Source organism: Lissotriton vulgaris, unplaced genomic scaffold (assembly GCF_964263255.1).
Source record: "Lissotriton vulgaris unplaced genomic scaffold, aLisVul1.2 SCAFFOLD_1373, whole genome shotgun sequence".
NCBI lineage: Eukaryota > Metazoa > Chordata > Amphibia > Caudata > Salamandridae > Lissotriton > Lissotriton vulgaris.
Window position 1 is genome coordinate 224,995 of NW_028255383.1, and position 13,537 is coordinate 238,531.

At 45.1% G+C, this 13,537-nt stretch overlaps 1 gene segment (V, D, J or C); it reads left to right on the forward strand.

The window, feature by feature from the left end:
* LOC147659150 (immunoglobulin heavy constant gamma 2-like) overlaps positions 1-13,537 on the forward strand; it is a 342,076-nt gene that overhangs the window by 26,131 nt on the left and 302,408 nt on the right. The window contains 1 exon segment of the C gene segment in view: positions 11,026-11,117. Within this exon segment, the coding sequence occupies positions 11,066-11,117 (52 nt within the window).

The following is a 13,537-nucleotide window of genomic DNA, read 5'->3' on the forward strand; positions in this document are numbered from 1 at the left end:
TACAGGATGGGTGACTTGTCTGGCTCTTACCAGGGTCTGCTACCCAGAATCCCTTGAAAAAATGTGAGGTTTCATTTTACTCGGGAGACTGAGTGGAATGCTGTGGGACAAGACATTTATGCCGGCACGGGAATTCCCTTAAAAAATATGTGGAAAATGTGTTTTTTACAGCTACATTTGAGGTTTGCAGAGGATTCTGGATTGGAAAACGTTGGGGCATCCACGCAAGCCATACTTCTCTGGACTTCCCCAGGTGTGTAGTTTTTAGAAATGTGTGGGTTTGGTAGGTTTCCCACTATGGCCACCTAGCAGGGGGCCAAAAACCCAGATGACCCCCCTTGCAAAACCAGGCTGTTTTGTGATAGGTAATTTTGATCCACCCACAAGAGTGGGGTACCATTTTCATCAGGAGACCTGGGGGAACACGGTGGTAGGACATTTGTGTTTGCCCTGTGATCCTACAACTTTTCCACACAGAAAGTTGAGAAAAAGTTGTTTTTTTCATTAAAATTTGAGGTTTTATAGGGTGTTAGATCTGGGGTCTCTAGTTGGCAGATGTAGGTACCAATGCCGTAAATTGGACCCTTGCTTCTAGTCAGGGTAAGGGGGATACACTCTTTAGATAACCCCTGCTCACTTGGTAGCTTGGCGAAAGCAGACAGGTTTATCAAAGGCAATGTGTAAAGTATTTGTACCAACACTCACAGTAACACAGTGAAAACCCCACAAATGGACTCCACACCAATTTAGAAAAATAAACGTACTTAATCTAAACTAAACAAGACCAAAATGACAAAAATCCAACATACACAATTCAAGAATATGATTTTAAAAGAGTTCTAGGGTTTGCGTTAAAATAATTCACAGTTGCGTCACGTTTGGCCCAAAGTACCTGCATGTGCGACTAAAGTTCCAAGTGAAAGCTGCAGCGTTGAAAAAAAAGAGATGCCTCACTCCCGAGACCATGGGGAGGCGATGCGACAGCCCCGCTGGATGCATCGGGCGTGTTGAGACAAATCCGGTCTGTATGGGGAGGGTTGTGATACCTTGTATGGATTCCGGTGCGCAGGCTTAGTAGGAAGCGTCTCGTACAGGCACAATGCGCCGATCTCCGGGACGCCGACGATCTCAGGTGCGGCGGCGATGCGCAGCTTCTATCTTCTCCTCACGCGGGTCCTCGATGTGGTGGCTTTGTGACAATGTTCGCAACGACGTGATGCGGTCCGCAAGCAAGCGGTGCAGCGATTTTACCCAGCGACGACAGGCGCTGAGACGATATCGATCCTAGTGGCGGCGTGGATTTCCTTGCACTGTCGGGGATGCATAGAAATTGCAGATTGTCTTTGTGTCTCCTTGTCCAGCTTCCCAAACAGCAGGCCACAACTTCCAGAGGCCCCTCAATCGGATTCAGCACTCTAGGAAGGGCAGAACTCTCTCAGCAGAGTTCAGGGGAAGGCTGGGGGTGAAGTCCTTTTGTTCCTGGGACTTCTTGACAGGAGGCCAGCTCTCTTCAGGCCTTTGGAGATCTCTTCAAGTAAGGGGACTAAGCACCAACAAAGTCCTTCCCCTCTCCTTGACAGTAAAGCGACTGTAGGTCAGCCCACAAACACACTTCAGGACAGTCCTTTCTCTTCAGTCTTCCAGCTTTCTCCTTGGCAGAGGTTCCTTCTTGATTCCAGGATGATCTAAAGTTCAGTGGTTTGGGGTCCTGTACTTACACCCCAAAAAGTATGTGTTCCCTTTGTGTAGGAGGGCTCTGAGCCCGGTCCAAACCAGTTCTGGAGCACTCTGTTTAAATGACTCCTTCTTTCCTTTCACAGTGCAGAGCAGAAACACCAGACACCCCACAGGAGGTGGAGCCAGCATTGTGGAGGGAAAGCACAGCCCTGGAGCACTTTGTTAACATGATTCCTTCTCTCCTTTCACAGTGCACCACTGGGGGTGGAGCCAGCACTGTGGGGTGCAGGCACAGTCCTTTTCAGGTCCCAGGTGCAACTCCTCACTCTCATCTAGATGCAGATCTCTCTATTCATCACTGGGCAGACTCATTCTGTCTCCTGGAATCCCCCAGCCCTGTCACTCACAAACCAGACAGTCAATTCACAAACAGCCAGAGGCACACAGAAAGGTCAGACAACAAAGCAGCCACTTTCTAAAAGTGCTGCTTTCAAACACAGGATTTAAAAACCATCCTTCCTAAAAGATGTGTTATTACATTCTGAGTTCAGGTATTCCAGACTTCAATTTTCTATCTTGCTCCTATGGGAAGATATTCAGGTAAACATTATGCACAGCATTCCCCATTATAGCCTAAGGGCAAGATATCCTTTCAATAATGAAAAAAACAAAAATGGCTGTAATTCACTACCAGAGCATGTCACCCACACTAGTACATTCGCTACCTTTCATATACACTGCACCCTGCCGGTACCTTGGGCCTTCCATAGGGGTATCTAATGTGTACAGAACGGTAGGGGTTAAACCTGGCCAATGTGGACACTGGACAGGTCAGCATGGCAGTTAGCAACTGCACACAGGCACTGCGGTGGCAAACCTGAGACACCATTTTAGGGCTACTCCTGTGGGTGGCACAATCAGTGCTGCAGGCCCACTAGTAGCATTTGAATCACCAGCCCTGGCACACTCAGTGCACTTTACTAGGGACTTCCTGGTAAAACAAATATGCCAACCATGGATAACCAATCACAATAACAATTTATACTGAGAGCATATGCACTTTAGCACTGAACGACAGTGGTAAAGTGCCCAGAGTCCTATTGCCAACAACCACAGGTCAGGAAAAATAAAGGAGGAAGAAGGAAAAGTATGGGGATAACCCTGCAAAAAGGGCTATTTCTAACACAGGGGATTCTGGGTAAGGAAACGTTGGGGGATCCATGCAAACCATACCTCCCTGGACTTCCCTGGGTCTTTTGTTTTCCAAAATTTGTGGGTTTGCTAGGTTTCCATAGATGGACGCTAAGCCACAGGCCAAAAGCACATGTGACCCCCCCTTGCAAAGCAGATCGTTAAGTGATTGGTAATTTTGATTTCTCCACAATACGTTTTGGTCCCTTGCCTGTCGCGTGTACTTGACCCACTCACAAGAGTGAGGTACCATTTTATCGGGTGACCTGGGGGAATGCAGGGTGGTAGGAAATTTGTGCCAGCCCAGTGATCCTACAACTTTCCCACACACAAAGTTGAGAAAAAATTATTTTTTCATCAGAATTTTAAGTTTGCAGGGGATTCTGGATAGGGAAACCTAGGGGATCCACACAAACCATACCTCCCTGGATTTCCCTGGGTCTCTAGTTTTCAGAAATGTGTGGGTTTGCTACGTTTCCATAGATGGACCCCAAGCCCTGGACTAAAAGCACATGTGACCCCCCTTGCAAAAGCAGATTGTTTTGTGATGGGTAATTTTGATTTCTCCACAATACGTTTTGGGCCCTTGCCTCTCGCGTGTACCTGACCCACTCACAAGAGCGAGGTACCATGTTATCGGGAGACTTGGGGAAACGCTGGGTGATTGGAAATTTGTGTCAGCCTGTTGATCCTACAACTTTCCCACACACAAATTTGGGAAAAAATTGACTTTTTATCACAATTTGAGGTTTGCATTGGATTCTTGGTAGGGAAACATTGGGGGATCCATGGAAGTCATACCTCCTTGGACTGCCCCGGGTCTCTAGTTTTCAGAAATGTGTAGGTTTGGTAGGTTTCCCTAGATGGCTGCCGTCCCCGGGAAAGGAAAAGGACGCAAATTTGGCATGGATACCTTATGTGGTCGAAAAGATACAGGGGCCTAAGTGCAAATTACCCCAGATAGCCAAAAAAAGGCTTAGAACAGGGGGAGGGTTAGCAGCAAAGGGGTTAGTCACAAACTACATCTTGTAATTTATTGAGAACATCCATTGTATCACGGATGTATGATGGCAAATTCATGACCAAAGTAAAAAAAAAACAAATCCAGGTGTTCAGTAAGCTGTTCCGTTAGACTTACTATACTCAAAATATTGGTATTCCCAGTGGATTTTGCCTTGATTTATGATTTTTAGGTGACGTGTATATAAACAGAAATCTGGGATTAGAAACCCTCAAGTATCTAAATTTATTGTCTTCCACAAGCCCAAACTGTTTCCATGAAAATAGTTTGTAAGCTATGAGTCTACCCACCTCCCAAATGGGATTCTTTGATACTTTCTTGTAACATCTTTCGCCACTTAGTTGTCTCATTATTTCATTACTGTAGTCTCTTCTACACATAATAACAATGTTACCCCCTTTGTCGGCCTCTCTTATTACTATTGACTGATCTGTACCTAGATGCTTTAGGGCTTTCATTTCTTGTGGGGTAATATTGACTTGTTTGTTGTTATATTTGTCCTTTAAAGGTTTTTGATCTTGTATTCTATGTATTTCCTCTGTAGTTATTTTGACAAATAGATCAATGGCTGCAAACTGATTACGCTGTGGCCTAAATTACGACACTAAACCTGCGGCATTGATTGAGGATGCAGAGATGGAAGTACATGTAGGGTGAACTGTTGTTGGCAGAATAGGATTCTATAGTGTTGGATATCTCCAAAGGGAGGAAGCCTCAAGAATTGCTTGATATTGCTGTGAAGTGTAACAGTAATACTTAGGGTGCCATCTACCTTTTTATTGGGATTGGCTGGAATAAGGGTTGAGTAATTGAGCACATATAGATAGAGAGATAGATAGATTTACATGTATGAGTGTGTGTCTGTATATCTATATGTTTCTGTTTTGTGGTTTTAGGGGTGTAAGACGGTTTTTAGGGTTTAGAGATGGATTGGGGCATAGGCTGGTAAAAAGGGCACATTTAGGGTTTAGGGGTGGGTAGGGGGTTGTCCTCACATGGATTTTAGCTCTATTTCGGAGTGATGAAGACTTTAAGCTTGCTCACATCTTGGATCTGTATTCTTACCTTGTGTTGGCCCTTTTAAGCCCTTTTTTCCAGACCTAGAAGAGGATAGCTGCTTTATATGATGATAGGTCCCTTATTCTTGACTCTAATCCATCTATTGCCTATTGGCTTTGACATAGTTATATGTCCTTTCATTATGCTGCCTATAGTAGAGGGTGGATCCTGTGGTCCTGACTTTATATTACATATTGGTATGGTTTTTGTAGGTATTCTGACAGAGCTAAGGGTTATTTCATCCTTCTCAGGCCTACAAGGCCCAGAACTAGAGAGACTCCATTTTGCTTTCTATCCCTGCAGAGCTGAGATGCTTGAAGGGTAAAGGTAATGTTTATAGTTAAGCCTGTTGTCTGCTAGGGGAAAACCAGCCAGGGCTGGTTCTTATCTGAGGAATGTGTTTGTCTCTTGGGTTCAGATGTAACATGCAGATGGTCACTGCGGTTGCGCGAGGGGCCCTGGAGCTGGCACAGGAATTCGGTGGGAGGCAGCCCTCTGTTGGAAATTTCCATGAGGGAAGATCATTCTATATTAGTGAAGTGCAGAGTGAGTTAGTTGAGCTGGAGTTAGTTGAGCTGGAGTTGCAGAAAGAGTTCGAGCTGGAAAGAGTTTGAGCTGGAAGCAGTTGAGTTGGATTGAAGCAGAGGAGAGGAGTGGAGTTGCAGAAGGAGTGGAGAATCAGAAAGAGTTTATGTTGAATTGGAGCAGAGGAGATGAGTGGAGTTGCAGGAGGAAAAGAGACAGAAGATGCTTGGAACAGAGAGAAGTCAGACAGACAGTCAGTGAGCTGGAACTGAAGGAAGCAGTCAGAAGCAGTTACTTATCAGGAGGAGTTGTGAATAGCTGGAGTCTGAAGTAATGCCTTTTAGAAGAGACTGAAGTCATATCGTGGATTAATCTGTGGGAGCAGCTGGAGTGAATTGGACATTGGCATGGAGACAATCCGATAGAGTGAAGAAGCTAGTGGAGCGAACGATTATCAGAGCGGCAGAAACCATTAGACTGAAGTTGGAAGGTGGAGAGAGTTCGTGGGGGAGAGGAATCCAGTGCAGAGTGATCAGCGTAGATGTGTGTCCAAGAGTGCAGGAGAGGATCTAAGATGAGCTAAGGCACAGACGAGAGAGGATCCCAAATGACAGCTAGAGCAAGACCCCACACTCCCTAGGTGATATGGTTCTTTACTTTTCAAATATTAACCTTGTCCTTATACTGTATGTCTAATCCCTTTTCTTTCAGCGGTGCGTCACAGTTCCTGTTAGTCACAGAGACCCCGCAGATAACATTGTCCCTGTTATATGTCTAATCCCTTTTCTTTCAGCGGTGTGTTACAGTTCCTGTTAGTTACAGAGACCCCGCAGATCTGTGTCCCATTTTATTGTTATTGTAATAAAGATACCCCAGTTCTTAGTGAACCAGTGTGCATGTGTTGTTCTTATGATAGAGAGCGTTTAAATCAGGGAATAACTCTTGCATACAGTGTGTGTCTCTTGTTCTTAAAGCACAGGTAACCTTTCCTTCTAGTCAGGTGTTACAGCCAGAACAGATGCTGCCCCTGATCTGGTAAGTAGCCACTGAATAATTAGGGAGAGAGAGGAGCACTTGGGCTGGAAGAACATTGATACACTAAGTGATTCGGCCATCCCATAATATTATTGTAGTAGGGAACCTTTAGTGAATAGTGAGAGAAACTTCCCAACATAGAGAGAGAGAGAGAGCTGAAGGTATTCATAGGAAAGTGATCGTTGTTGGTAAGCGGCGTTAAAGAGAGCATCAGGTGGAAGCCTGATGTGTAGGTCCACCGGATTGTGGACCGGGCTGTGAGTTAGAGAACACTGGGGAGGACACCAGTGTCTAGGTCCGCCGGATTGTGGACCGGGCTGTGAGTTAGAGAACACTGGGGAGGACACCAGTGTCTAGGTCCGCCGGATTGTGGACCGGATTGGAAGGAAGAGAGCACTAGGGCTGAAGCCTAGTGTGTAGACACGCCGGATTGCGTGTCGAGTGAGCACTGATGGTGATCAGTGTGTAATGGTAAATAATCAGAACTGCCCCAGGGTAGATTAGTCTGGACCCATGTGGTCGCGAGACTATGAGGTATGAGTGTGGTGTAGGGCATGGACGTCATTAGTAATCAGTGAGTATTCCTAGTAATCCCTATAGATTTAGTGGTGTTTCTGATGATATGAGCTTGTATATTGCGAGTTCCCCATCCTCAGGTAGGTACCCAGGTGCCTGGATAGATGGGTCCTGAGGAGGGAGGTGGTTACATTCCGGCTGGGTTGGAGGTGCTATAAGGAGCAGATCCCATCTGGTTCGAGAACCCGGTTGTTACAGGGGTATAGGGTGGTAAAGGTGTTTAAAGGGTTATGGGGTGGGTAAGGGTATACGGAGATAATGGTATTCTCAAGGTTTAAAAGGGGATAACAACATAGGTTAGTAAGGGAATGTTTAGGTTTATGGGGAGGGCAAGTGCATACAGTGGGAATGGTATTTTGGGGGTTTAGGGGTTGGTAAAAGAATATGGTAGTAAGGGAATTTTAGGGTTATGGGGAAGGTTGTCATATAGGGTAGAAAGGGTACTTTTATGGTTTAGGCTTCGGTAGGGATATTGGTAGTAAGGGAAATTCCAAGGTTATGGGGTAGGCAGGGGCTTAGGGAAATAAGGGTATTTTTTAGGATTTATGGTTTGGTATTGGTATATGGTGATAATGATAAGTAATGAAGTGGGTTTGGTTGGTTTCCCCCAAGAAAAATAACATATTTTATTTTTAAATAAATGTAAGGGGGTTGAGGGGCCTCACCCCCCCCAAAAAAAACTCATTTTTTAATTGTACATATATTTATATATGCATATATAGAGAGAGATTTAACTTTATACCTTATTTATACTTACTTGGGTGGTAAGGCGTGTGTGGCAAAGGCATGTGCATGGTGAAGGCATGTGTTGTAAAGTTGTACAGCCTTCCAGACAGCTGACTGACCTATACTTCCCTTACCTCAGTAAAGCTATATATGTGGCTGGTGTTTGATCCCTGGCCCTCCAACTGGAGAGGACTGTAGATAATCTCACAATTGAGCAATGTACTTTCAGTGTTAGTAATTTGTAGTTAAGAAGTAGATAGAGTATCACCGATCCATAGCTACTAAGATATGGTGCTGTTGCTCCATTCCACAATGCAGGCACACAAACCGGCTGCCTAGCGCAACTCGCACACCTTGCACCAAATCCTTCAGCTGGAAAACAAATGCTTTATTAACACTTTACCTACTTTCCAGGGGCACAAGATGGATTTAAGTCCAATTGTGGCTTTCTTGTTACTGATTCCCATCTATTTAGCATTTGAAACACTAGAAGATGATAGCTCTTTCCATGTTCTGCAGTTGATCTTTCATGATGTGATATATCCCTTAGGGCTTTTTCTAATTTTCTAAGCCCTCCGTCCATGCAGGTAAAAGCAGTGGGGCTGGGTTAGGGGGGATTTCGAGGGACAATGCTAAGGGAAAAAAAAAAAAGTTTCCCTCGGCCTCGTCCTCCGAAATCCCCTCTAACTCGGCCCCAGCACCCGACTGCTATTACCTGCATGGACGTGTCTGAAGCTCTCCTTTGGGCCTGGCAATTCTCCCTTTCTTAAAAGCTGATTGGTGAATGTGTTTTCTATGGGAACCATATATCTTGTGGTGCTACTTGTTCCCAGCTCCTTCTGCACTGCGGTTTATTGCATTATGTGTTTGTGTGGACCTGCCTTATGGGCCAGAATTCTGATCATTCAGGACAAGCCATCTGCATTCAATCTCACCTCTTTACAATTGACACACAAGGTGATTGAATCTGATAGTAGTTGCATGACTCCTTGGGCCTTGGGACCATGCTTCCAGTCACAACACTCTGTCTGAGGCATCCATGTTCATTCATGGAACAGGATGACTGGCAATTTGGGGATATGAGCCTAACTTGCCTCTGAAAGCTTTATTCTTGAAACACCTTATGGGTCATTGTTTCTTAATCTCTTGCTCTCTCTTTAGATTCTCTTCCTTGTTCTGTTCTTTGGAGAAGCACAATAGTGATGGTTGGATCTTTGTGGAGTCCTTTCATTCATCACATCTACTGCAGTCTCCCTGGTTAAGAAATGGAGGCTGCTAAAATGATAGGAAGTCTTCTAGCTCATTCATGTCCCTTGTACTCTGGTATTCAGGTCTTATCTGTCAAATGGATGCTAGTGTCTTGGGAGGCGGAGTGAAAAATGATAATTAGAGACATCTGTGGATCTCATGTTAGGGTGCCTGCAGTTGTTCTTGTGGGAATGGTACTGCAAGGGAGATGTCACGCAACACCTCTGGTTTGTGGATGTGGTTTACATTTTGTCCCATAAAGAGGAAACATTGAGAGATGTAATAGGAGGCAGTAATGATATGGCCAGTGTGTGTACCAGTGGTTGGGTCTAAGAACTGGTCCGAGGATTACTGATCTAAAGGTAGGTTCAAAGTTAATATTACTCATTGCTGAACACTTATACAGGGGATTCAAAGATAAGGCCCCTATTTAATGGTATTCTTCAATCTTCCCAATTCTAATCTTCCTTATAAAAGCCCTTTCATCCCCCCACTATTCCTGGTTTGTCAGGTTTCAAACCACTTGGTGCTAGGATAATGCAGGAGGAGCCTGGGATTCCTATTGCTTATTGGATGCTTGCAGGATGTGTGTTGTCAAAGAATCTCAGACAAAATCTTATAAGGATTGTGAGGTGGAAGAGTAAAAGTAGCAGTAATTAATATTACTATTAGATAAGTGTGACAGTGACCCTCATAACCAACTCCGAAATGAGGTAACAATATATATTGTTAAGAAACATCTTGTTCCCTGTGTTATCAACTGCTTCAGCTATTCATGCTCCCTAGACTGTAAATAGATAATCCTTATTTACAGTGCTATGTTTGCTAATTCTATTTCTGCTTTATCTTTTATGCTTGTAAAGGTAAGATAGCTTTCCACCATGGAAATGAGGTGCATGCTATATTATCATGTTATTTGATAGTACTCAACAAACAAATGATGGACAGAATGCTGAGTAAATCATTCATTTACCCCCAGTCAAGAGATCTTGGTTAAATCCATTGTTCTTTTGCTCACCATGCCACCCCAGTTTAGACCCAGCCATATGCAAGTCAGTCTTGCCCCCTTTTTGCATTTGTCACCCCGAGTGAGACGGGTATGCCCAGACGTGGGTCCCATGCTCTCCATGCCACTGGAATCAAGCTATCCTGACTGATGAGGGCTGAAAGCCTGTAACCGATCCTAGGATGCTTGTTTCCAGTCAAGGGAGGACCTGGCTTGGCAGTTCAGGCTGGACTGTTCCCATTGGGTGCAGGGTCAAGACTGATTTGCATATGGCTGGGTCCAGACTGGAATGATGAACAGAAAAGCGATAGATTTAGGCCCAGATCTCTGTACTGGGGTGAATGTATGATATTGTTCTGCATTCTGTCTATCAATTGTTCTTTTTGCATTTGTCACCCCGAGTGGGGCGGGTATGCCCAGACATGGGTCCCGTTCTCTCCATGCCACTGGAATCAAGCTATCCTATCTGATGAGGGCTGAAAGCCTGAAACCGGTCCTAGAATGCTTGTTTCTAGTCCAGGGAGGACTTTTATAGATATGCTCACATGGTAAACTATACATCAGGTCCATTGGAGGCATCTCATTTGACAAATGTGTATGTGCCACTTGAGGATTAATGACTGTAAAAAAGGATGTTGCTTCCAAAAACATACAAGCAATAATCTGGTTTTACAAGAGTGTCACCATATCAACAAAATAAATGTTTTAGAAAATTAGATGAGCTATATGCATTTAATATCAAAATCATATAGCACCATGTCAACAAGTAAAATACACGTTTTAATAAATGGAGTCTTTCTTGTTCAGAAATGGTGCAGTTCCTACAGTCTATGTTCCTGCAGTGACATATGATAATTTATCACACTAAAACCACTGCCCTTGTAAATCCTACATTACTAAAAAGTATTTTTTTTACAATAAAAAACACTTCTGATTATGTTTTTCCCTATGCTTTTTAAAGGTTCCTTCACCTGGCTCAGAATCTCACCCCTACAACAACAATGATGATAAAATCAGCACCAATATTCTGGTTCCTTCTACTTGGTATTCAAGGTGAGAACTGACTTTATTCCAACGTAAGCAGCTGAGAAATAGGATTTCCACTACGCCTGTGTTTTTTTTTTCTTAAGCATCCGGCATGAGCTTTAACTTGCCATGGAGGACTTGGCTTGGTAGTTCGGGCTGGACTGTTCCCATGGGGATCAGGGACAAGACTGACTTGCATATGGCTGGGTCTGAACTGAAAAGGCATAGGGAGGAAATAAATGATGGATTTAGGTCCATATCTCTGTACTGGGGTGAATGTTTGACATTGTGCAGCATTCTGTTCTTCAATTGTTCTTTTTGCATTAGTCACCCCGAGTGGGACAGGTATGCCCAGGCATGGGTCCCGTGCTTTCCATGCCATTGGAGTCCAGCTAGCCTGCCTGATATGGGGTGATGCCCCAAAACTGGTCTCAGGATGTTTGTTTCCAGTCGGAGGAGGACTTGGCCTGGCAGTTCAGGCTGAACTGTGCCCATGGGGACCAGTGTCAAGAGACTTGCATATGGCTGTGTCTGAACTGGAAAGGCATGGGGAGCAAATAAACGATGGATTTAGGCCAATCAATCAATCAATCAATCATAACACTTGTATAGCGCACTACTCACCCGGAAGGGTCTCAAGGCGCTTGGGGGAGGGGGTCCGCTATTGCTCGAACAGCCAGGTCTTGAGTTGTCTCCTGAAGGCGAGGTGGTCCTGGGTCAGCCGAAGGTGGATGGGGAGGGAGTTCCATGTCTTGGCCGCCAGGTAGGAGATGGATCTGCCTCCGCCGGTGGCTCTTCGGATGCGTGGTACGGCGGCGAGGGCGAGGCTAGCAGACCATAGCTGGCGGGTGGGCAGGTAGAAGGTCAGGCGGTCGTTGAGGTACTTGGGGCCCAGGTCGTGGAGAGACTTGTGTGCGTGGGTGAGGAGCCTGAACGTGATCCTCTTGTTGACGGGGAGCCAGTGCAGGTCCCTCAGGTGGCCGGAGATGTGGCTGCGTCGGGGGATGTCCAGGATGAGTCGGGCGGAGGCGTTCTGGATGCTGGATGCTTTGGAGTCTTTTCTGTAGCTTGGTTGTGGTTCCGGCGCAGAGGGTGTTTCCGTAGTCCAGTCGGCTGGTGACGAGGGCCTGGGTGACCGTCTTCCTGGTTTCGGTTGGGATCCATCGGAAGATCTTGTGAAGCATGCGAAGGGTGTGAAAGCATGATGAGGAGACGGCGTTGACTTGTCTGGTCATCGAGAGGGAGGAGTCCAGGATGAAGCCCAGGTTGCGTGCGTGGTCTATTGGCTTGGGGGCGGTGCCCAGGGCTGAGGCCACCAGGAGTCGTCCCAGGCGGAGGGTGATGTTCCCAGGATGAGGAGTTCCGTTTTGTCTGAGTTCAGTTTCAGGCGGCTGTTCTTCATCCACTCGGCGACGTCTTTCATCCCTTCGTGGAGGCTGGCTCTGGCAGTGTCGGGGTCTCTGGTGAGGGAGAGGATCAGAGGCCCAGATATTTGTACTTGGGTGAATGTTTGACAATGTGCTGTAGTGTAGTACCTATATTCCCAATAGGCTCTGAGCATTGGAATAATATATCCTATAGTTAGACGTAGGACTGAGGTCAACTAGGTCTCTATCGAATATATTAAACTTAATATTGAGTGCCAGCTATCTCAGAGGTCACTAGAAACGTTCTCAAATTCACAAGAAGGTATTAGTTTCTGACAACCGCATAAACATGACAACTGTGTTTCCCAACAATAAGAAATGTATCTCTAGAGTAGTGGAAACAATAGATAAGAATTTCAGTCAGTCAATCGTGCATGCTTCATTTCTACAGAGGTGTAGAGAAGTAGAGAGACAGGCGTTTTCAATAAAGGATTTATTGAACAGTATTCTTTCTCATGCAAAATAAATGAACTGCTTAAATCGTAATGCAGACTGCAAAGTATAAGGCATACAGCTAGAACAATATTATAAAATAATACTGTAAGAGCATTGTATGGTTTTTAAGCCATAAAAAAATATATTACATAAATAACAATGACTAAAAGTACTCAACTGGTGCTTCTAAAATACATCTACCACAATGTACCTAACCTAACTCTAGTACGAGGGAAGAAGTAAGTATTGTGTAGCCTAGGTTTAGTTTTCTTTGCCAAGAATCTATCCAAGATTTCGCTTAGGTTCTGATCAGCTCCATACCTTAGTTTAGAATGAAGGAGGTCTGGTATCTCTGTCTCGGGACTCGATTTCCCAACACCCCGCGAAGGGAGCTTGGAAACACTGAGCCTGGATTCTCAGCGAGAAAAAGGACAGCTTCTCGATCAGTGCGTCAGCTTGAGGGTCATCTTCCTTCGGCACTTGCTGTAGGGAGCTGCGTCGGGCAAGTAGATAGTTGAACTGGTCCGAACCGCTGTGTCTTGCTAGAGCAACTGAAGGCATATTTATACCTTGAAGGGGTCTAGT